Source organism: Hemiscyllium ocellatum, chromosome 10, assembly GCF_020745735.1.
Source record: "Hemiscyllium ocellatum isolate sHemOce1 chromosome 10, sHemOce1.pat.X.cur, whole genome shotgun sequence".
Taxonomy (NCBI): domain Eukaryota; kingdom Metazoa; phylum Chordata; class Chondrichthyes; order Orectolobiformes; family Hemiscylliidae; genus Hemiscyllium; species Hemiscyllium ocellatum.
The window spans coordinates 2094984-2118488 of NC_083410.1; the positions used below are offsets into that span (position 1 = coordinate 2094984).

Below are 23505 nucleotides of genomic sequence, written 5' to 3' on the forward strand. Positions count from 1 at the left end.
GGCCCTCGATGTTGCGCTGATCCAAGCCCACCTAACCTACACTAGCCCAATAACCTCCATATGCCTATCCAATGCCCGTTTAAATTACCATAAAGAGGGAGAGTTCACCACTGTTACTGGCAGGGCATTCCATGAACTCACGACTCGCTGAGTAAAGAATCTACCCCTAACATCTGTCCTACACCTACCACCCCTTAATTTAAAGCTATACCCCCTTGTAATTTAAATTACGGCTAAAATTTAAATTTTTTTGAAGCGCCTAGCAGCCCCGGAAGCTGGTGTCGCACTAGCTTACCTGGGAAGGTTTTTGTTTCTTATATAAGCGTGCAGGCGAGGAACCCGAGGCACCACAGGGGTAGAGCCTCCCACCCGCCCTCCTCCTCTAACCTAATAATAAGACCCGTTGTGGTAAGCAGGTAAGTGCTGCATTTTGCTTGTTTGTTTCTTTAGATCTAGTTTTTTAACGTTTACCTTTTAGAGGGATGGCAGCGAAGGCAGTGCAATGTTCCTCTTGCAACATGTATGAGGTGAGGGAAGCCATTAGCGTCCCTGCTGATTACACTTGCAAGAAGTGCACCCATCTCCAGCTGCTCCAAGCCCGTGTTAGGGAACTGGAGCTGGAGTTGGATGAACTGCGGATCATTCAGGAGGCAGAGGTGGTCATAGATCAGAGCTTTAGGGAAGTAGTTACTCCAAAAGTTATAGAGAGATGAGTGACAGTGAGGGGGAGTGGGAGGAAGCAGCCAGTGCAGGGACCCCCTGCGGTCATTCCCCTCAAAAACAAGTATACCGTTTTGGATACTTGTGGAGGGGATGACTTACCAGGGGTAAGCAATGAGGTTCAGGCCTCTGGCATGGAGCCTATCCCCGTTGCTCAGAAGGGAAGGGTGGAGAAAGGTAGAGCGATAGTTATTGGGGACTCAATAGTAAGGGGTACAGATAGGCGATTTTGTGGGGGCGATAGAGACTCACGATTGGTATGTTGCCTCCCAGGTGCAAGGGTACGTGATGTCTCTGATCGTGTTTTCCGGGTCCTTAAGGGGGAGGGGGAGCAGCCCAAAGTCGTGGTCCACGTTGGCACCAACGACATAGGTAGAAAGAGGGGTGAGGATGTCAGGCAGGCTTTCAGGGAGCTAGGTTGGAAGCTCAGAGTTAGAACAAACAGAGTTGTAGTCTCTGGTTTGTTACCCGTGCCACGTGATAGAGAGTCGAGGAATAGGGAGAGAGAGCAGTTAAATGCGTGGCTACAGGGATGGTGCAGGAGGGAGGGATTCCGGTTTCTGGACAACTGGGGTTCTTTCAGGGGAAGGTGGGACCTCTATAAACAGGATGGTCTACACCTGAACCTGAGGGGCACCGGTATCCTTGGGGGGAGGTTTGCTAGTGCTCCTCGGGAGGGTTTAAACTAACTCTGCAGGGGCATGGGAACCTGGACTGTAGCTTTAGGGTACAGGACCTTGAGTGTAGGGAGGTTATGAATAATGCAGCGATCTCGAAGGAGGGTGCCTGTAAACAGGAAGGTGGCTTGAAGTGTGTATACTTCAATGCCAGAAGTATAAGAAATAAGGTAGGTGAACTTGCAGCGTGGGTTTGTACCTGGGACTTCGGTGTTGTGGCCATTACAGAGACGTGGGTAGAACAGGGACAGGAATGGCTGTTGCAGGTTCCAGGGTTTAAATGTTTTAGCAGGGTCAGAGATGGGGGTAAAAGAGGGGGAGGTGTGGCATTGCTTGTCAAGGATAGTATTACAGCGGTGGAAAGGACGATGGAGGAAGAGTTGCCATCTGAGGTAGTTTGGGCTGAGGTTAGAAATAGGAAAGGTGAGGTCACCCTATTAGGAGTTTTCTACAGGTCTCCTAATAGTCCGAGAGAAGTAGAGGAAAGTATTGCGAGGATGATTCAGGAGAAGAGTGAAAGTAGCAGGGTGGTTGTTATGGGGGAATTTAACTTCCCAGATATTGACTGGGAGAGCTATAGCTCGAGTTCGTTAGATGGGTCGGTGTTTGTCCAATGTGCGCAGGAGGGTTTCCTGACACAATATGTAGACAGGCCAACAAGAGGTGAGGCTATACTGGATTTGGTTCTAGGTAATGAACCAGGCCAGGTGTTAGACTTGGAGGTAGGTGAGCACTTCGGGGACAGTGACCACAACTCGGTGACTTTTACTCTAGTGATGGAGAGGGATAAGTGTGCACTGCAGGGCAAGAGCTATAGCTGGGGGCAGGGAAATTATGATGCAGTGAGGCATGACTTAGGATGCATGGATTGGAAAAATAGGCTTCAAGGGAAGAACACAAGTGATATGTGGAGATTGTTCAAGGAACAGCTATTGGGTGTCCTTGATGAGTATGTACCTGTCAGGCAGGGAGTAAAGGGTCTTGTGAGGAAGCCGTGGTTTAATAAGGAATTGGAATCCCTTGTGAAAGGGAAGAGGGTGGCCTATGTAAAGATGAGGCGTGAAGGTTCAGTTGGGGCGATTGAGAGTTATAAGGTAGCCAGGAAGGATCTAAAGAGAGAGCTAAGAGAAGTGAGAAGGGGACATGAAAAGTCTTTAGCTGGTAGGATTAGGGAAAACCCAAAGGCTTTCTATAGGTATGTCAGGAATAAAAGGATGACTAGGGTAGGTATCGGTCCAGTCAAGGATAGTAGTGGGAAGTTGTGCGTGGAGGCGGAGGAGATTGGAGAGACACTAAATCAATACTTTTCGTCAGTATTCACTCAGGAACAGGACACTGTTGCTGATGTGAATATTGAGTCACAAGTGATTAGAATGGATGGCCTTAAGTCTGGTTGAAGATTTGTAGCTCGGGTGTCCGTTGTTGTGGTTCTGTTCGCCGAGCTGGAAGTTTTTGCTGCAAATGTTTCATTCCCTGGCTAGGGAACATCATCAGTGCTATTGGAGCCTCCTGTGAAGCGCTGCTTTGATGTTTCTTCCGGTATTTATAGTGGTTTGTTCTTGCCACTTCCGGGTGTCAGTTTCAGCTGTAGTAGTTTGTATGTGGGGTCCAGGTCGATGTGTCTGTTGATGGATGTTCTTGCCGCTTCCGGGTGTCAGTTTCAGCTGTAGTGGTTTGTATATGGGGTCCAGGTCCATGTGTCTGTTAATGGAGTTTGTGGATGAATGCCATGCCTCTAGGAATTCCCTGGCTGTTCTCTGTCTGGCTTGTCTTATGATGGTAGTGTTTTCCCAGTCAAATTCATGTTCCTGGTTGTCTGAGTGTATGGCTACTAGGGATAGCTGGTCGTGTCGTTTTGTGGCTAGCTGATGTTCATGGATGCGGATTGTTAGCTGTCTTCCTATTTGTCCTATATAGTGTTTTGTGCAGTCCTTGCATGGTATTTTGTAAACTACGTTAGTTTGGCTCGTGCTGGCTATTGGGTCCTTTGTTCTAGTGAGTTGTTGTCTGAGTGTGGAAGTTGGCTTGTGTGCTGTTATGAGTCCTAAGGGTCGCAGTAGTCTGGCTGTCAGTTCTGAGACGCTCCTGACGTATGGTAGTGTGGCTAGTCCTTTTGGTTGTGCCATGTCCTCGTTCCGTGGTCTATCTCTTAGGCATCTGGTGATAAAGTTGCGTGGGTATCCGTTTTTGGCGAATACCTTGTATAGGTGTTCCTCTTCCTCTTTTCGCAGTTCTGGTGTACTGCAGTGTGTTGTGGCTCTTTTGAATAGTGTCCTGATGCAGCTTTGTTTGTGTGTGTTGGGGTGGTTACTTTCATAGTTAAGGACTTGGTCTGTGTGTGTTGGTTTCCTGTATACCCTTGTGGTGAATTCTCCGTTGGGTGTTCTCTCTACTAACACGTCTAGGAATGGGAGTTGGCTATCCTTTTCCTCTTCTCGTGTGAATCGTATTCCTGTGAGTGTGGCGTTGATGATTCGGTGTGTTTTTTCTATTTCTGTATTTTTGATGATTACAAAGGTGTCATCGACGTATCTGATCCAGAGTTTGGGTTGGATTTGTGGTACAAAAAAACGGACAGATAACCAAAGCGGACCAGCAAAGAATGAAACCTGAAAGCAACAACACCCCCAGATTCTACGGACTACCCAAAGTACACAAGCCAGACATCCCACTCAGACCCATAGTATCACTACCAGGGACACCAGCATACAAACTGGCCAAAGAACTACAACAAAAACTGAAACACCTAGTCAGCGGATCCAAACACTCCATACAATCAACACAGGAATTCTTGGACATCATCAGGAATACACACATAGACAAAGAAGAAACCATGGTATCATTCGACGTGACGGCACTGTTCACATCAATTGACAAAACCCTAGCCAGAGAAACAATAGCCAACCTACTGGACATACATAACAGAACACAGGAGGCCGAACCTATCAACAAGGACGGCATACTTAAACTACTAGACCTGTGCCTCACCACACACTTTACATTTAACAATCAGATATACGAACAAATCAACGGAACACCCATGGGATCACCAATCTCGGGACTCATAGCAGAGGCAGTTATGCAAAGGTTAGAACATACAGCCCTACCACAAATCCAACCCAAACTCTGGATCAGATACGTCGATGACACCTTTGTAATCATCAAAAATACAGAAATAGAAAAAACACACCGAATCATCAACGCCACACTCACAGGAATACGATTCACGAGAGAAGAGGAAAAGGATAGCCAACTCCCATTCCTAGACGTGTTAGTAGAGAGAACACCCAACGGAGAATTCACCACAAGGGTACACAGGAAACCAACACAAACAGACCAAGTCCTTAACTATGAAAGTAACCACCCCAACACACACAAACGAAGCTGCATCAGGACACTATTCAAAAGAGCCACAACACACTGCAGTACACCAGAACTGCGAAAAGAGGAAGAGGAACACCTATACAAGGTATTCGCCAAAAACGGATACCCGCGCAACTTTATCACCAGATGCCTAAGAGATAGACCACGGAACGAGGACATGCCACAACCAAAAGGACTAGCCACACTACCATACGTCTCAGAACTGACAGCCAGACTACTGCGACCCTTAGGACTCATAACAGCACACAAGCCAACTTCCACACTCAGACAACAACTCACTAGAACAAAGGACCCAATAGCCAGCACGAGCCAAACTAATGTAGTTTACAAAATACCATGCAAGGACTGCACAAAACACTATATAGGACAAATAGGAAGACAGCTAACAATCCGCATCCATGAACATCAGCTAGCCACAAAACGACACGACCAGCTATCCGTAGTAGCCATACACTCAGACAACCAGGAACATGAATTTGACTGGGAAAATACTACCATCATAGGACAAGCCAGACAGAGAACAGCCAGGGAATTCCTAGAGGCATGGCATTCATCCACAAACTCCATTAACAGACACATGGACCTGGACCCCATATACAAACCACTACAGCTGAAACTGACACCCAGAAGTGGCAAGAACATCCATCAACAGACACATCGACCTGGACCCCACATACAAACTACTACAGCTGAAACTGACACCCGGAAGCGGCAAGAACAAACCACTATAAATACCGGAAGAAACATCAAAGCAGCGCTTCACAGGAGGCTCCAATAGCACTGATGATGTTCCCTAGCCAGGGAACGAAACGTTTGCAGCAAAAACTTCCAGCTCGGCGAACAGAACCACAACAAGGATGGCCTTGAGGTATGTCGGGAAGAGGTCTGGGGAATACTGGAAAGGATGAAAATAGATAAGTCCCCTGGGCCTGATGGCATTTATCCTAGGATCCTCTGGGAAGCTAGGGAGGAGATAGCGGAGCCATTGGCCTTGATTTTTATGTCGTCGTTGTCTACGGGAATAGTGCCAGAAGACTGGAGGATAGTGAATGTGGTCCCCTTGTTCAAGAAGAGGAGTAGGGATAGCCTGAGTAACTATAGGCCAGTGAGTCTCACTTCTGTTGTGGGCAAAGTCTTAGAGACAATTGTAAGGGATAGGATTTATGAACATCTGGATAGGAATAATGTGATCAAGGATAGTCAGCATGGTTTTGTGAAGGGCAGGTCATGCCTCACAAACCTTATTGAGTTCTTTGAGAAGGTGACTAAGGAAGTGGACGAGGATAAAGCAGTAGATGTGGTGTATATGGATTTTAGCAAGGCGTTCGATAAGGTACCCCATGGTAGGCTAATGCAAAAACTACGGAGGTATGGCATTGAGGGTGCATTAGAGGTTTGGATTAGGAATTGGCTGGCTGGAAGGAGACAGAGGGTAGTAGTTGATGGTATTGGTTCATCTTGGAGTGCAGTTACTAGCGGTGTACCACAAGGATCTGTTTTGGGACCATTGCTGTTTGTCATCTTTATAAATGACCTAGAGGAGGGGCTTGAAATCTGGGTGAGCAAGTTTGCAGATGATACGAAAGTCGGTGGAGTTGTGGACAGCGAAGAAGGATGTGGCAGGTTACAGCGGGATATAGATAGGTTGCAGAGCTGGGCAGAAAGGTGGCAAATGGAGTTCAATGTAGCTAAGTGTGAAGTCATTCACTTTGGTAGGACTAACAAGAAGATGGATTACTGGGCTAATGGTAGACTACTTGGTAGTGTGGATGAGCAGAGGGATCTTGGTGTCCATTTATACAGATCTCTGAAAGTGGCCACCCAGGTAAATAGTGCTGTGAAGAAGGCATATGGTGTACTGGGCTTTATTGGTAGAGGAATTGAGTTCCGGAGTCCTGAGGTCATGTTGCAGTTGTATAAGACTCTGGTGCGGCCTCATCTGGAGTATTGTGTGCAGTTTTGGTCGCCATACTATAGGAAGGATGTGGAGGCATTGGAACGGGTGCAGAGGAGGTTTACCAGGATGTTGCCTGGCATGGTAGGAAGATCGTATGAGGAAAGGCTGAGGCACTTGGGGCTGTTCTCTTTGGAGAAAAGAAGGTTTAGGGGAGATTTGATAGAGGTGTACAAGATGATTAGGGGTTTAGATAGGGTTGACAGTGAGAACCTTTTTCCGCTAATGGAGTCATCTGTTACTAGGGGACACAGCTTTAAATTAAGGGGTGGTAGGTATAGGACAGATGTTAGGGGTAGATTCTTTACTCAGCGGGTTGTGAGTTCATGGAATGCCCTGCCAGTAGCAGTGGTGAACTCTCCCTCTTTATGGTCATTTAAGCGGGCATTGGATAGGCATATGGAGGATAGTGGGCTAGTGTAGGTTAGGTAGGCTTCGGTCGGCGCAACATCGAGGGCCGAAGGGCCTGTACTTTTTTCCATGTTCTATGTAATAGCTGACTCCATACGTGGAAAAAGGTTCTCATGGTCAACCCTATCTAAACCCCTAATCATCTTATACACCTCTATCAAATCTCCCCTAAACCTTCTTTTCTCCAATGAGAACAGCCCCAAGTGCCTCAGCCTTTCCTCATACGATCTTCCTACCATGCCAGGCAACATCCTGGTAAACCTCCTCTGCACCGTTCCAGTGCCTCCACATCCTTCCTATAGTATGGCGACCAAAACTGCACACAATACTCCAGATGAGGCCGCACCAGAGTCTTATACAACTGCAACATGACCTCAGGACTCCGGAACTCAATTCCTCTACCAATAAAGCCCCGTACACCATATGCCTTCTTCAGAGCACTATTTACCTGGGTGGCAACTTTCAGAGATCTGTGTACATGGACACCAAGATCCCTCTGCTCATCCACACTACCAAGTAGTCTACCATTAGCCCAGTAATCCATCTTCTTGTTAGTCCTACCAAAGTGAATGACTTCACACTTAGCTACATTGAACTCCATTTGCCACCTTTCTGCCCAGCTCTGCAACTTATCTATATCCCGCTGTAACCTGCCGCATCCTTCCTCACTATCAACAACTCCACCGACTTTCGTATCATCCGCAAACTTGCTCACCCAGCTTTCAAGCCCCTCCTCCAGGTCATTTATAAAAATGACAAACAGCAATGGTCCCAAAACAGATCCTTGTGGAACACCGCTGGTAACTGCACTCCAAGATGAACCTTTACCATCAACTACTACCCTCTGTCTTCTTCCAGCCAGCCAATTCCTAATCCAAACCTCCAACGCACCCTCAATGCCATACCTCCGTAGTTTTAGCATTAGCCTACCATGGGGAACCTTATCAAACGCCTTACTAAAATCCATATACACCACATCTACTGCTTTACCCTCGTCCACCTCCTTAGTCACCTTCTCAAAGAATTCAATAAGGTTTGTGAGGCACGACCTGCCCTTCACAAAACCATGCTGACTATCCTTGATCACATTATTCCTATCCAGATGTTCATAAATCCCATCCCTTACAATTCTCTCTAAGACTTTGCCCACAACAGAAGTGAGACTCACTGGCCTATAGTTACTAGGGTTATCCCTACTCCCCTTCTTGAACAAGGGAACCACATTTGCTATCCTCCAGTCTTCTGGCACTATTCCTGTAGACAAGGAGGACATAAAAATCAAGGCCAATGGCTCTGCAATCTCCTCCCTTGCTTCCCAGAGAATCCTAGGATAAATGCCATCAGGCCCAGGGGACTTATCTATTTTCACCCTTTCCAGAATTTCCAACACCTCTTCCCTACATACCTCAAAGCCATCCATTCTAATTAATTGTGACTCAATATTCACATCAGCAACAATGTCCTGTTCCTGAGTGAATACTGACGAAAAGTATTCATTCAATGTCTCCCCAATTTCTTCAGCCTCCATACGCAACTTCCCACAACTATCCTTGACTGGACCTATTCCTACCCTAGTCATTCTTTTATCCCTGATCCACCTGATGGATTTATCTCTGATCCACCTGATGGATTTATCCCTGATCCACCTGATAGTTTTATCTCTGATCGACTCTGATGGATTTATCCCTGATCCACCCCGATGGATTTACCATTGCTCTGTCAGGGATCCTCCCCTGGATTTTGTAGTTGATTGTCTAACAGTTTCACGACCCTGTAGGGGTTCTGACCAAATATTCCGGATTTTCTGCTAATCGACTGGGATTTAAGGATTTTGCACAATGCTCCCGAGAACCTTTATTCCCATTTTTTTTACAAATTCAGGATTGAAGCTACATTCTGCCTTTAAATTCCAGCTCCTCGCGGATGTCCTTCGTGAGCATGTCATGGTAAAATGGAGATAGAAACACAATGGTGATACCAAGGAGGGGCGGGACGATGGATTCCAGGTTTCTCTGCCGGGTCTGATCTATCTCCTGCACTTCTGCCCTCACCCCCTGTCTTCCCTCCTACAACACGGATATGGTCCCCTTGTCCTTCCCTCCCATCCCTGCAGCATCCAAATCCAGAGGATCGTCAGTTACCATTTCCACCACCTCCAGTGAGATGCCTCCACCAGACACATATCCCCCTCCCCTCCCTTGTCCGCCTTCCACAGGGACTGTTCCTTCCGGAACACCCTGGTCCACACCCCCACACCCCACACCCCACACCCCACACCCCCACACACCCACACCCCACACCCCCACACCCCACACCCCACACCCCCACACCCCACACCCCACACACCCCACACCCCACACCCCACACACCACACACCCCCACACCACACCCCCACACCACACTCCCAAACCCCCACACCCCTACACCCCACACACCAACACCCCACGCCCCACACCCCCACAACCCAACACCCCCACACCCCACACCCCAACACCCCCACACCCACACCCCAACGCCCCCATACCCCCGCACCCCCCCACCCTGTCCCCTGTCACTGTAACCCCCCCCACCCTGTTCCCCGTCACTGTAACCCCCCCGCCCTGTTCCCTGTCACTGTAACCACCCCCACCCTGTTCCCTGTACCCAGTCCCTTCTCTGCCCAACTGGTTTTCTCTGTCTTTGGGCTCCATCTCCATTTAGCGTTTAATCCGCCCCCCCCCCCCCACCCCCAACTTCAGTTTCTCTACCAACCTTTCCCAGCTATAATCCATTCTGAGGAAGTGTCACTGGATCTGAAACGCTAACTCTGATTTCTCTCCACAGATCCTGCCAGACTCACTGAGCTTTTCCAGCAGTTTATGATCTTGTTTCTGATTTCCAGTATCTGCAGTTGTTTGGTTTTGTTTTTGGTCCAAATAGATTGTGTTCACTGGCTGTCTGTCGGATATACTCGTTACCTCCTCAATACATTGGAACCGATCTGTCAGACGTGACCTCCTCACTCACAGTGACACCGCCCTGTTGTGTCATGGTTTAACCCTCAAAGATTACATTCCATACACGAAATACAGTGTGAGCCTCCTCTGAATATTCTGTCTTCCTCAACTGTATAAACCTTGCCAATATTTTACAGAGGCTGAGAGTCAGGATTTGTTTCCTATTATTCTGGGCTGTGTGCTGTGTATCCTCGTGTTACTGGTCATTGCTGTGATTGTTGTCCTCTGTGTAAAACAATGGGCCTGCTTCAGAACGGCATCAACACCAAACAGGTAAACAGAATCACTTCAGTGCTTGGATCTTGCTGGAGGAACTTCCATCTGTCTGAGTTCCTTCCTTCTCTGTCTCTCCTGTGCTGTCTGACCCCATTGCTGTCGACTCAAAACTTCCCTTTCCTCTGTCGGTCTACTCTGAAAGCCACTCTCTGTGTTTTTCTATATCTCGTACTGTCATTGGTCTTGACACATGGCAGAGTTGGGAACAGAGTGCGTGGGAACAGAGTTTGCAACTGTCAGTGGTTTAGCTAGTTTTAGATTAAGTTGTGAGAACAAATGATTCACAAAACAGAAAATAGAAACTCTGAAGGAAGGACTAAGGCAGCGAAGAGGTGATAACCAAAGGGTGACTGATAAGGATGGAGCGTAGAAACCGCCGAGTGCACCAGCAGATTGATAAATATTGCCCAGGAATGGTGTATTTGGAACAATTAGAGCAAGATTTTCTTGTGTTAGCCAAACACTTTAGACCTTGTAGCGTTCAATGAAACAAGGGAACTTAATAATTTCAGTGTAAGGGAGTCTTCAGGTAACAGTGCTTGTAAAATTACACAAGAGGTTTGAGAGGGAGAATTCTGCATCTTATGCACAAAGAGAATTACAAGGGAAACATTTGGTGAACATGAAGTGGGAAGACAGGTTATACCACAGAGAACCAGCAGCAGATTTATTCTATAAACGAGAATAAATAAATAATGTGGGGGAATAAATAGCGATATCTTGAAAATGTCCATATGAGGAGGTGCTGGATGTTTTAAAATGCATAAAGGTGGATAAATCCCCAGGACCTGGTCAGGTGTACCCAAGAACTCTGTAGGAAACTAGAGAAGTGATTGCTGGGCCTCTTGCTGAGATATTTGTATCATCGATAGTCACAGGTGAGGTGCCGGAAGACTGGAGGTTGGCAAATGTGGTGCCACTGTTTAAGAAGGGTTGTAAAGACAAGCCAGGGAACTATAGACTAGTGAGCCTGACCTCGGTGGTGGGCAAGTTGTTGGAGGGAATCCTGAGGGACAGGATGTACATGTATTTGGAAAGGCAAGGACTGATTCAGGATAGTCAACATGGCTTTGAGTGTGGGAAATCATGTCTCACAAACTTGATTGAGTTTTTTAAAGAAGTGACAAGGAGGATTGATGAGGGCAGAGCAATAGATGTTGTCAGTGAGGCCTTCAGTTCGACAAGGTTCCCTGTGGGAGACTGGTTAGCAAGTTAGATCACATGGAATACAGGGAGAATTGAAGACAGAAAGTGGTGGTGGAGAGTAGCTTTTCAGACTGGAGACCTGTGCTGAGTGGGTGTGCTGCAGGGATCGGTGCTGGGTCAGACTGGAGCCTGTGCTGAGTGGGTGTGCTGCAGGGATCGGTGCTGGGTCAGACTGGGGGCCTGTGCTGAGTGGGTGTGCTGCAGGGACGGTGCTGGGTCAGACTGGAGCCTGTGCTGAGTGGGTGTGCTGCAGGGACGGTGCTGGGTCAGACTGGAGGTCTGTGCTGAGTGGGTGTGCTGCAGGGATCGGTGCTGGGTCAGACTGGAGCCTGTGCTGAGTGGGTGTGCTGCAGGGATCGGTGCTGGGTCAGACTGGAGGCTGTGCTGAGTGGGTGTGCTGCAGGGACGGTGCTGGGTCAAACTGGAGGCCTGTGCTGAGTGGGTGTGCTGCAGGGATCGGTGCTGGGTCAGACTGGAGCCTGTGCTGAGTGGGTGTGCTGCAGGGATTGGTGCTGGGTCAGACTGGAGGCTGTGCTGAGTGGGTGTGCTGCAGGGACGGTGCTGGGTCAAACTGGAGCCTGTGCTGAGTGGGTGTGCTGCAGGGATCGGTGCTGGGTCAGACTGGAGGCTGTGCTGAGTGGGTGTGCTGCAGGGATCGGTGCTGGGTCAGACTGGAGCCTGTGCTGAGTGGGTGTGCTGCAGGGATCGGTGCTGGGTCAGACTGGAGGTCTGTGCTGAGTGGGTGTGCTGCAGGGATCGGTGCTGGGTCAGACTGGAGGCTGTGCTGAGTGGGTGTGCTGCAGGGACGGTGCTGGGTCAAACTGGAGGCCTGTGCTGAGTGGGTATGCTGCAGGGATCGGTGCTGGGTCAGTCTGGAGGCTGTGCTGAGTGGGTGTGCTGCAGGGATCGGTGCTGGGTCAGTCTGGAGCCTGTGCTGAGTGGGTGTGCTGCAGGGATCGGTGCTGGGTCAGACTGGAGGCCTGTGCTGAGTGGGTGTGCTGCAGGGATCGGGGCTGGGTCAGACTGGAGGCTGTGCTGAGTGGGTGTGCCGCAGGGATCGGTGCTGGGTTTGATTGAAATAAATAATTTAAATGTGAACATAGGAAGGCTAGTTAGTAAGTTTTCAGATGGCACCAAAATTGAAGGTGTAGAGGACAGCAAAGAGGGTTACCTCAGATTACAACAGGATCTGGACCAGATGGGCCAATGGGCTGAGAAGTGGCAGATGGAGTTTAATTCAGATAAATGTGAGGTGCTGCATTTTGGGAAAGCAAATCTTAGCAGGACTTATACACTTAATGGTAAGGTCCTAGGGAGTGTTGCTGGACAAAGAGACCTTGGAGTGCAGGTTCATAGCTCCTTGAAAGTGGAGTCGCAGGTAGATAGGATAGTGAAGAAGGCATTTGGTATGCTTTCCTTTATTGGTCAGAGTATTGAGTACAGGAGTTGGGAGTTGAAAATGTGTTGCTGGTTAAGGCGCAGCAGGTCAGGCAGCATCCAAGGAATAGGAAATTCGACGTTTCGGGCATAAGCCCTTCATCAGGAATGAGGAGAGGGTGCCAGGCAGGCTAAGATAAAAGGTAGGGAGGAGGGACTTGGGGGGAGGGGTGATGGAGATGTGATAGGTGGAAGGAGGTCAAGGTGAGGGTGATAGGCCAGAGTGGGGTGGGGGCGGAGAGGTCAGGAAGAGGATTGCAGGTTAGGAGGGCGGTGCTGAGTTGAGGGAACCGACTGAGACAAGGTGGGGGGAGGGGAAATGAGGAAACTGGAGAAATCTGAGTTCATCCCTTGTGGTTGGAGGGTTCCCAGGCGGAAGATGAGGCGCTCTTCCTCCAACCGTCGTGTTGTTATGTTTTGCCGGTGGAGGAGTCCAAGGACCTGCATGTCCTCGGTGGAGTGGACATGGAGAGTTAAAATGTTGAGCTCGGGGTGGTTGGGTTGGTTGGTCCGGGCGTCCCTGAGGTGTTCTCTGAAGTGTTCCGCAAGTAAGCGGCCTGTCTCCACAATGTAGAGGAGGCCACATCGGGTGCAGCGGATGCAATAGATGATGTGTGTGGAGGTACAGGTGAACTTGTGGCGGATATGGAAGGATCCCTTGGGGCCTTGGAGGGAAGTGAGGGAGGAGGTGTGGGCGCAAGTTTTACATTTCCTGCGGTTGCAGGGGAAGGTGCTGGGAGTGGAGGTTGGGTTGGTGGGGGGTGTGGACCTGACGAGGGAGTCACGAAGGGAGTGGTCTTTGCGGAACGCTGATAGGGGAGGGGAGGGAAATATATCCCTGGTGGTGGGGTCCGTTTGGAGGTGGGGGAAATGACGGAGGATGATACGTTGTATGCGGAGGTTGGTGGGGTGGTAGGTGAGAACCAGTGGGGTTCTGTCTTGGTGGCGGTTGGAGGAGCGGGGCTCAAGGGCGGAGGAGCGGGAAGTGGAGGAGATGCGGTGGAGGGCATCGTCGATCATGTCTGGGGGGAATCTGCGGTCCTTGAAGAAGGAGGCCATCTGGGCTGTACGGTGTTGGAACTGGTCCTCCTGGGAGCAGATGCGGCGGAGACGAAGGAATTGGGAATATGGGATGGAGTTTTTACAGGGGGCAGGGTGGGAGGAGGTGTAGTCCAGGTAGCTGTGGGAGTCAGTTGGTTTATAGTAGATGTCTGTGTTGAGTCGGTCGCCTGAGATAGAAATGGAAAGGTCTAGGAAGGGGAGGGAGGAGTCTGAGACAGTCCAGGTGAATTTGAGGTCGGGATGGAAGGTGTTAGTAAAGTTGATGAACTATTCAACCTCCTCGTGGGAGCACGAGGCAGCGCCGATACAGTCATTTTTTACCCAATAGGAGTTGGGAGGCCATGTTGCAGCTGCACAGGACATTGATTAGTTCGCTGTTGGAATTTTGCGTGCAATTCTGGTCTTCCTCCTACAGGAAGAAGGTTGTGAAACATAAAAGGATTCAGAAACGATTTACAAGGATGTTGCCAGGGTTAGTGGATTTGAGTTACTGTGTGGTTGGTTATAATGTTGCTCAGATCCTTCAGTGTTCCTGCCTCTAACTGCAGGCTGATTGTAATCTTGTTGCTGGGGCATGTACAGTACAGTATCCCCTCTCTAATAAACTAATCTCTGTCTTCCTGACGTCACATCATTTAGGGATACCAATGAAGGAAATGACATCGTATATGCAACAGCTAGTGGTAAGTCAATGGAACTAAATACTTAGTCTAACAGATGCTTGGAATAATCTGATACTGGCTGCAATTAATACACGTTGTTGGTTACATTAATTAATGAAGGTCAGTTCTATAATGCAGTAATGTTGCAGTGTTAGTTTCACAGTATTCTGTCTGATGCTGGTTTTTGGGGTTGGATTGATTGGCCCTGGGATGTGTTTATTCCTGAGTGTAGCTGTGTCCTCCCTGCTCCCCACCGTGTTCCCATCAGCCCTCAGACCTGGAACCGGTTCCACAGCCAGGGAGACCGGCTCAATTCACTCCCATTTGTCTGACGATGACTCCCACAATCTCCTGCCATTCTGGAAGAATAGCACAGCCCTGTCCTGCCCTTCCTGTTTCCATCCCAGACACCGGTCAGGAACTGATGGGGAAAGGAGACCCCCACAATCAGAGGCTTCCTGTTCACTGCTTTAGGAAATTTCCACATCGGGTTTAATTGTTCATCTTCCTAACCCCATGGTCAGAGTTTCAATAAAATATCCCAGACCACACAGCACAGTGTCAGCTGCTACAGGGCCCAGAGAGAGGGAGTGACTGTGGGGGAGAGGGAGAGAGTGAGAGAGAGAGAGACAGAGAGAGAGAGAGAGAGAGACAGAGAGAGAGAGAGAGATAAAGAGAGACAGAGCAGGAAAGGAAAAGGGGGCAGCGGGAGGCTGGCACTGAACTGAGTAGGAAATAACAGGCAGCAGGTAGAGGGGTGGGCAGGGAGCGGTATACAGGGGGAATGGTCAGGGATAGTATACGGGGGGAATGGTCAGGGATAGTATACGGGGGGAAAGGGCAAAGGGGAGTATACAGGGGGAATGAGCGGGGGGGAGTATACAGGGGGAATGGTCAGGGATAGTATACAGGGGGAATGGGCCAGGGGAGTATACAGGGGAATGGGCAGGGGGAGTATACAGGGGGGAATGGGCGGGGGGAGTATACAGGGGGAATGGGCGGGGGGAGTATACAGGGGGGAATGGGCAGGGGGAGTATACAGGGGGGAATGGGCGGGGGGAGTATACAGGGGGAATGGGCGGGGGGAGTATACGGGGGAGAATGGGCAGGGAGAGTGTACAGGGGGGAATGGGCGGGGGAGTATACAGGGGGAATGAGCAGGGGGAGTATACAGGGGGGAATGGGCGGGGGGAGTATACAGGGGGAATGGTCAGGGGGGAGTATACAGGGGGGAATGGTCAGGGGGAGTATACAGGGGTGAAGGCAGTGACTGTTTGATTGTAAAAATGACACCGAGGCAGACGGACAGACAGACACAGGTCATTCCCGTAGGGATGTGTTGTGTGAGGGACAGCCCGAGATTCCTGGCTGAGAACTCTGTTTTAATTGAAACAGCAAAGATCGAGAGGGGAGGTCACTGGGAGGATATGGGGAGTTGACTGGGTGGATATGGGGAGTTGACTGGGAGGATATGGGGAGTTGACTGGGTGGATATGAGGAGTTGACTTGGTGGATATGCAGAGTTGACTGGGAGGATATGGGGAGTTGACTGGGTGGATATGGAGAGTTGACTGGGTGGATATGAGGAGTTGACTGGGTGGATATGAGGAGTTGACTTGGTGGATATGCAGAGTTGACTGGGAGGATATGGAGAGTTGACTGGGTGGATATGAGGAGTTGACTTGGTGGATATGAGGAGTTGACTTGGTGGATATGCAGAGTTGACTGGGAGGATATGGAGAGTTGACTGGGTGGATATGGAGAGTTGACTGGGTGGCTATGGGGAGTTGACTGGGTGGATATGGAGAGTTGACTGGGTGGATATGGGGAGTTGACTGGGAGGATATGTGGAGTTGACTGGGAGGATATTGGGAGTTGACTGGGAGGATATGGGGAGTTGACTGGGTGGCTATGGGGAGTTGACTGGGTGGATATGGAGAGTTGACTGGGTGGATATGGAGAGTTGACTGGGTGGATATGGGGAGTTGACTGGGAGGATATAGAGAGTTGACTGGGTGGATATGGGGAGTTGACTGGGTGGATATGGAGAGTTGACTGGGTGGATATGGGGAGTTGACTGGGAGGATATAGAGAGTTGACTGGGTGGATATGGGGAGTTGACTGGGTGGATATGGAGAGTTGACTGGGTGGATATGGGGAGTTGACTGGGTGGATATGGGGAGGATGGTTCCTGTTGTGGGTGAATCTCAAACCAGGAGTCATTATTTAAAATAAGGGAGTGGGTACTGAAGACAGAGATGAGGAAGTGTTTTGTTTCTCAGGGTGTTGTGAGTCTTTGGAATTCCTTTTATCAAAAGGCAGTGTCTGGAGAATCATTAATTATTTTAAAGACAGTGGAAGGGGGATTTTTATTGACCCGGGGAGGGTGAACGATTATTGGGGGATATATCGGAATATTGAATTGATTTAAATTCAGCCACAATTGTATTGAAGGAAGCAGTGGGTTGGGTGGGTGAATGTCCTCCTCCTGTTCCTTGGTTGTATGTTCATAACATCCAGGTTCCTGAGGATGTCTGGACAGGGATCATCGCCACATGCTGCTTTAACTGACCAAACTCTCTGAGAGGTGTCTCAGCCGGACACTTACAGGTACATCAGACAGTGCGGGATTTCCCTTTCACAGAGTTGATAGTGCTGTAGGCCGTGGCAGCCTTGTCCCTGAAAGGACAGCACCTTCTGCCTCTGACAGTGTTTACTCTGCTTTGCCTTCAAAGAGAGCGGTATCTGAGGGACGTTGCATTGTCTTTCAGGTCGAACCCCAGCCAGCAATTTACCAGCTGCTGTTCCTGTAGGGGTAAGTGATGGATCAAGATGTGAATATCAGCAACAGGTTAATATCCAGGAATGATACTATTCATTTATTCTTCAAGAATCAGTGACATTATAGTCACAGCAATGGCAGTAAACAATGAATAACTGGTTGATAGTTGCAGATAGCTAGGAATATAAAGGTACAGTTCGAGAAACCATTGACTTAGTGTCAAAATGAACACGTAGAAATGTTAGTATTATGCTAATGTATATATATATTAATATTATGGTCATTATGCTAATAACTCACAAACGGATTATTCATATGTATTCTGTCATAGTAGTAATTCACTCACACTCACTTTATTAAATAAAGCACTCTCGTGTATGTGATGTTTGAGAAGATATGTAGCTCGGGTTGAGGTTCAGGTTGTGAGTTTGTTCACTGAGCTGGTAGGTTTGTTCTCAGACATTTCATCACCATGCTCGGTACCATCATCAGTGAGCCTCTGTTAAAGCACAAATGTTCTGCCCCACTTCCTATTTATGTGCGTTGGTCTGTTACGCTGGGTGATATCGTTTCCAGGTCTTTTCCTCAGAGGTTGGTAAACGAGGTCCTTGTTCATTGATGGAATTCCAGTTTGAATGCCAGGTCTCTTGGCCAAGATACATAAATAACAAGTGGGACAGAACACCAGCGCTTCACCGGAGGCTCACTGATGCTGTTACCTAGCATGGTGACGAAACGTCTGAGAACAAGCCTTCCAGCTCAGCGAGCAATACAATCCAAGTATTTCCGTCATAATGACAGGATTCAATTACTGACAATGATACTCACAATAATAACTGTTTGAAAACAGCTTACTGTAGCATGGTGTCTCAGTGGTTAGCACTGCTGCCTCACAGCGCCAGGGACCCAGGTTCAATTCCAGCCTCGGGTGGCTATCTGTGTGGAGTTTGAACATTCTCCCCGTGTCAATGTGGGTGTCCTCCGGGTGCTCTGGTTTCCTCCCACAGTCCAAAGATGTGCAGGTTAGAGTGGGTTAGGCATGGTAATTAGGGAATAGGTTAGCGCAGACTTGGTGGACAGAATGGCCTCTTTCCACACTGTAAGGATTCTATGAAAATGAAACTCTGTACATATCTCACATCAAATGTCCACGTGCCACTGACGCTCTGATGTTTGTGTGATGTTGCAGGAGGATGATGGGCAGGTGCATTACGCTGAACTCCAACTCCGACAGGTCACCCAGCGCCCACCCAGAACACAGACAGTGACTGACCCAGACTCGGAGTACGCGGCTGTCAAACACACATAGTCTCCTGGATGTATCCATCACTGTTGGTGCAGGCAACTGACTCTCGGGATCCTATGACGTGGAGGAACCGGGGTGGACAAAGTTAAAAATCACACAACCCCAGGTTAGAGTCCAACGGGTTTATTTGGAAGCACTAGCTTTCAGAGCGCTGCTCCTTCATCAGATGATTGTGGAGAATAAGATTGTAAGACACAGAATTTATAGCAAAAATTTACAGTGTGATGGAACTGAAATAATATATTGAAAAAGAACTGAATTGTTTGTTCAGTCTCTCCTCTTTTAGAATGATCAGGGTGGTTTCAGTTCTTTCGTGTGTAAATTGCAGAACATTTAAAAGTTACATTCTCGAGTGAACTTTAACAATTGGTGTCATGTCGGCCCAGATGATGTGTTGAAGGTGTGAGCTTCCCTGTGTGAGGCTGTCTGTTCCACAATGGTCAGACTGATTCTAATCTTAAATAAATGGATTTACAGAATCTTACATGGATTCATGCAGCTTTTGAGCAAAGGAAAATGTAATTCTGCAGGTACAAATTCACCCCACAAACTTATATATGTGTGTGTGTGTGTGTGTGTGTGTGGAGGGAGCGGGGAGATGGCAGGGGTAATGAGTGTCTGTGAGAGGGTGCGTGTGTGAGTGTGGGAGTGTCTGTGTGAGCGAATAAGAGTGGGTCTGTGTGAGTGTATGGGTCTGTAGGAGAGTCTGTGTGTGTCTGTGTATGTGTGTGTATGAGTGTGTGTCTGTGTGTGTCTGTCTCTGTGTGTCTGTCTGTGTGTGAGTGTGTGTCTGTGTGTGTCTCTGTGTATGTCTGTGTGTGTGTCTGCGTGCGTATGTGTGTGTGTGTGTGTGAGTATGTGTCTGTCTGTGTGTGTGTGTGAGTATGTGTGAGTATGTGTCTGTCTGTGTGTGTGTGCGTGCGTGTGTGAGTATGTGTGAGTATGTGTGTGTGTCTGCGTGTTTGTGTGCAGTGTAATGGGGGTCACCTGTAGTCTGACATTGAAGAGGAGTTTGCACGTTCTCCCCGTGTCTGCGTGGGTTTCCTCCGGGTGCTCCGGTTTCCTCCCACAGTCCAAAGATGTGCGGGTCAGGTGAATTGGCCATGCTAAATTGCCCGTAGTGTTAGGTAAGGGGTATATGTAGGGGTACGGGTGGGTTGCGCTTCGGCGGGTCGGTGTGGACTTGTTGGGCCGAAGGGCCTGTTTCCACACTGTAAGTAATCTAATCTAATCTATGACCCCTCAAGAGGGGCGTCTTGGTTCGAGATCAGTCAAAAGAATCAATGGATATGGTCTGTTCAAAAAGCAAGGGTTATTATTGAATGAAGGAACCTTGAGGCGATTCTATCCAGCAACACAGAGGTTAAAGCTTCTGGGCTCTGTGGTGAAGTTGCACAATTACATTTGAAAATTGCACATTATATGTTTTTTTAAGAGATAGCACAGCCTTAATTACAACAAATACCAATCACGTATAATAAAGTGACGTGATTGACAGCAGCTTAACCCAATGATATTTCCTGGGAAAGGGTTCTTAATTACAAGAAAGGTCCAATCAACTGTAATATGGTGACATGATTGACAGCTGGTATTCCTTGGAAAAGAAATGTTATTTCCGCAAATTGTCATGCCATGTATCAGTTCAAGGTTAGTTCGAATGTTTAATTAATGTGTCAGGATTCATTTTATGAAAACTCTATTGTCCTCTTATCTTTGAATTTCAGTTTAATTCTGCAAAACAGCAGGACAGGTTCACAGGGTTCAATCACTATTCACAGCCATTTTATAATATTCTTTTACGTTTAAAAACAATTTTGTGGTGAATAAAAGTCGACATATACCTACTGCCGAAATTCAAATTTGAGATCCTCAATATGAACCCAAGGTCCCAGCTGAGGCCCTCCCCATGGGGACTGACCTTGGTATCAGCCTCTGCTCGGCCACTTCTCGTTGTTGCTGTCCTGAAGTCTGCCTTGGAGGATGGTCACCCGAAGGTCCGAGGTCGAATGTCTCGGCCCGCTGAAGTGTTCTCCGACTGTGTCCATGCATCCGATGGCGGATTTCGGGACAGGCAACAGCAAAACGTGACCGAGCCGAGGCTGATAGCCAAGGTCAGTACCCATGGGGAATGGCCTCAACCGGGACTTGGGTTCATGTCACACTACAGATCACCCCACTGCACTGTACAGACACACACACACACACACACACACACACACACACACACACAAGTTTGTGGGTTGAATTTGTACTTGCAGAATTACATTTTCCTTTGCTCAAAAACTGCATGAATCCATGTAAGTTTCTGTAAATCCCTTTTTTAGATGAGAATCAGTCTGACCGTTGTGGCACAGACAGCCTCACACAGGGAAGCTCACACCTTCAATACATCATCTGGGCCGACATGACACCAAATGTTAAAGTTCACTTGAGAATGTAGCTTTTCAATCTTCTGTGGTTTACACATGAAAGAACTGAAACCAACAACAATGAGAGATTTAACAAACAATCCAGGTCTTTTCTCACTATATTATTTCAGTTACATCACACTGTAAACTTTTGCTATAAATTCTGCGTTTTATGATCTTATTCTCCACAACCACCTGCTGAAGGAGCAGCACTCTGAAAGCCAGTGCCTCCAAATAAACCTGTTGGACTATAACCTGGTGTTCTGGGATTTTTAACTCTGAGACCTCACCTCCCCAATTTCTGAGCAACATCAGACCCACACTCTATAAACCCTGGGATTACTGGGCACTCTGACCCTCCCTGACCCTGGGATTACTGGGCACTCTGACCCTCCCAGACCCTGAGATTACTGGGCACTCTGACCCTCCCTGACCCTGGGATTACTGGGCACTCTGACCCTCCCAGACCCTGAAATTACTGGGCACTCTGACCCTCCCTGACCCTGGGATTACTGGGCACTTTGACCCTCCCAGACCCTGGGATTACTGGGCACTCTGACCCTCCCTGACCCTGAGATTACTGGGCACTCTGACCCTCCCTGACCCTGGGATTACTGGGCACTCTGACCCTCCCAGACCCTGAGATTACTGGGCACTCTGACCCTCCCAGACCCTGAGATTACTGGGCACTCTGACCCTCCCTGACCCTGGGATTACTGGGCACTCTGACCCTCCCAGACCCTGAGATTACTGGGCACTTTGACCCTCCCAGACCCTGGGATTACTGGGCACTCTGACCCTCCCAGACCCTGGGATTACTGGGCACTCTGACCCTCCCAGACCCTGGGATTACTGGGAACACTGACCCTCCCTGACCCTGATGTTACTCTGACCGTCCCTGACCCCGGGATGATTGGATTGTCCGATGAGGAGAGATTGTGGAGACTGGGTCATTTTTCTCTTGTGTTTGAGAGACTGAGGTAATCTCCATGAAATCTCTCCGTTCTCACAGGGATTGATGGGGCAGATGTGGATCCAATGTTACTCCCGTTGGGATCTCCAACCAGGCAGCTCAGTCCCAGGGTTCGGGGGCAGCTGATTTCAATCTAAGATGAGGAGGAATTTGTTCATCCAGGGTGGAGGGAGATGAATCTTTGGAATTCTGTTTCTCAGAGGCTGTGGAAGCTCAATCTTTGAGGACGTTTTCCAACCAATTGACAGGATGTGGGCATCACTGGTAATGCCAGTATTTATTGGCCATTGAGCAGTTAGTAGCTAATAACAACAGTGTGGGCCTGGAGTTCCACGTAAACTGCACGGGGATAGGATGACAGCTCCTTTCCCAAAGGGGCTGAGGGAACCAGCTGGGTTATTATCACAATGGTTACAGCCAGACTCACCCTCAACTCCAGGTCGGACTGAAATCAGAGTGGAGTTCAATCTCACCTTCCTCTGATGGAATACTCGCCCACTGACATCTCCATTAGGCTGTTGCCTTCACTCAGATCAATCTTGTAAACAGTTGCGGTCCCAGCACCAATCCCACTGGTCACCAACCTGAAAAAGAAGCCTTCATTCCCACTCAGTGTTTCCTGACCATTGTCTAGTCACACCAATATTCTCCCACCAACACCTTCTGAAAGTCCAACACATTGACTGGTTCCGTTGTGAACCACTAACAGTCTCCATGAACAGCGATTCACCCCCCCAGCCTGATCGTTATCCACTCCTTTGTCTGTCCAACCGCATTTCACTCCCTTTGGACTCTATCCCCACCTATCGTTTACTCCTCACCCCCTCCACACTGCCCTACCTTCTGCACATTTTCCAAGCTCCCATCACTTCTGAAGAAGGGTCACCAGACCTGAAACTTTTACTGATTTCTCTTCAAAGATGTTGCCAGCAATTTCTGTTTTTGTTATTTTGTGCACATTTCCTTTTATGAAGCCACTCTGAGTCTGTGTGGTTAGATTATGATTTTCTGACAGTTCTGCTGTTACTTCCTTAATAACTGAAGCCAAGACGTTCCTGACAAAGAGTGTGAGGCTGATTGGCTGATGGTTACTCGCTTTTTATCTCCCTCCCATTTTGTATCGGGCTGTCCCATTGGCTGTTTTCCTGTTCAGGGATTATTTCAAACTGATCACCAATGGACCCACTGTCTCTCTGCAGCTCCCTGTTGTAGGATGAAGTCAGGGCCTGGGGCACTCTCTACCTGTCGCCC

The 23505-nt window shown here is 48.6% G+C and overlaps 1 protein-coding gene across 2 annotated transcripts in view; it reads left to right on the plus strand.

Moving 5' to 3' along the window:
* LOC132819294 (uncharacterized) overlaps positions 1-18984 on the plus strand; it is a 51675-nt gene extending 32691 nt beyond the window's left edge. Inside the window, exons 4-7 of one of the 2 annotated variants that reach the window (XM_060830732.1) lie at positions 10280-10415; positions 14763-14806; positions 17557-17636; positions 18757-18984. In XM_060830732.1, coding sequence (XP_060686715.1) covers positions 10280-10415; positions 14763-14806; positions 17557-17636; positions 18757-18876 — 380 coding nt within the window. In that variant the 3' untranslated portion in view covers positions 18877-18984. The remainder of the gene's footprint in view (positions 1-10279; positions 10416-14762; positions 14807-17556; positions 17637-18756) is intronic. The other variant, XM_060830733.1, reaches the window with a different exon arrangement.
* Positions 18985-23505: the final 4521 nt, after the last annotated feature.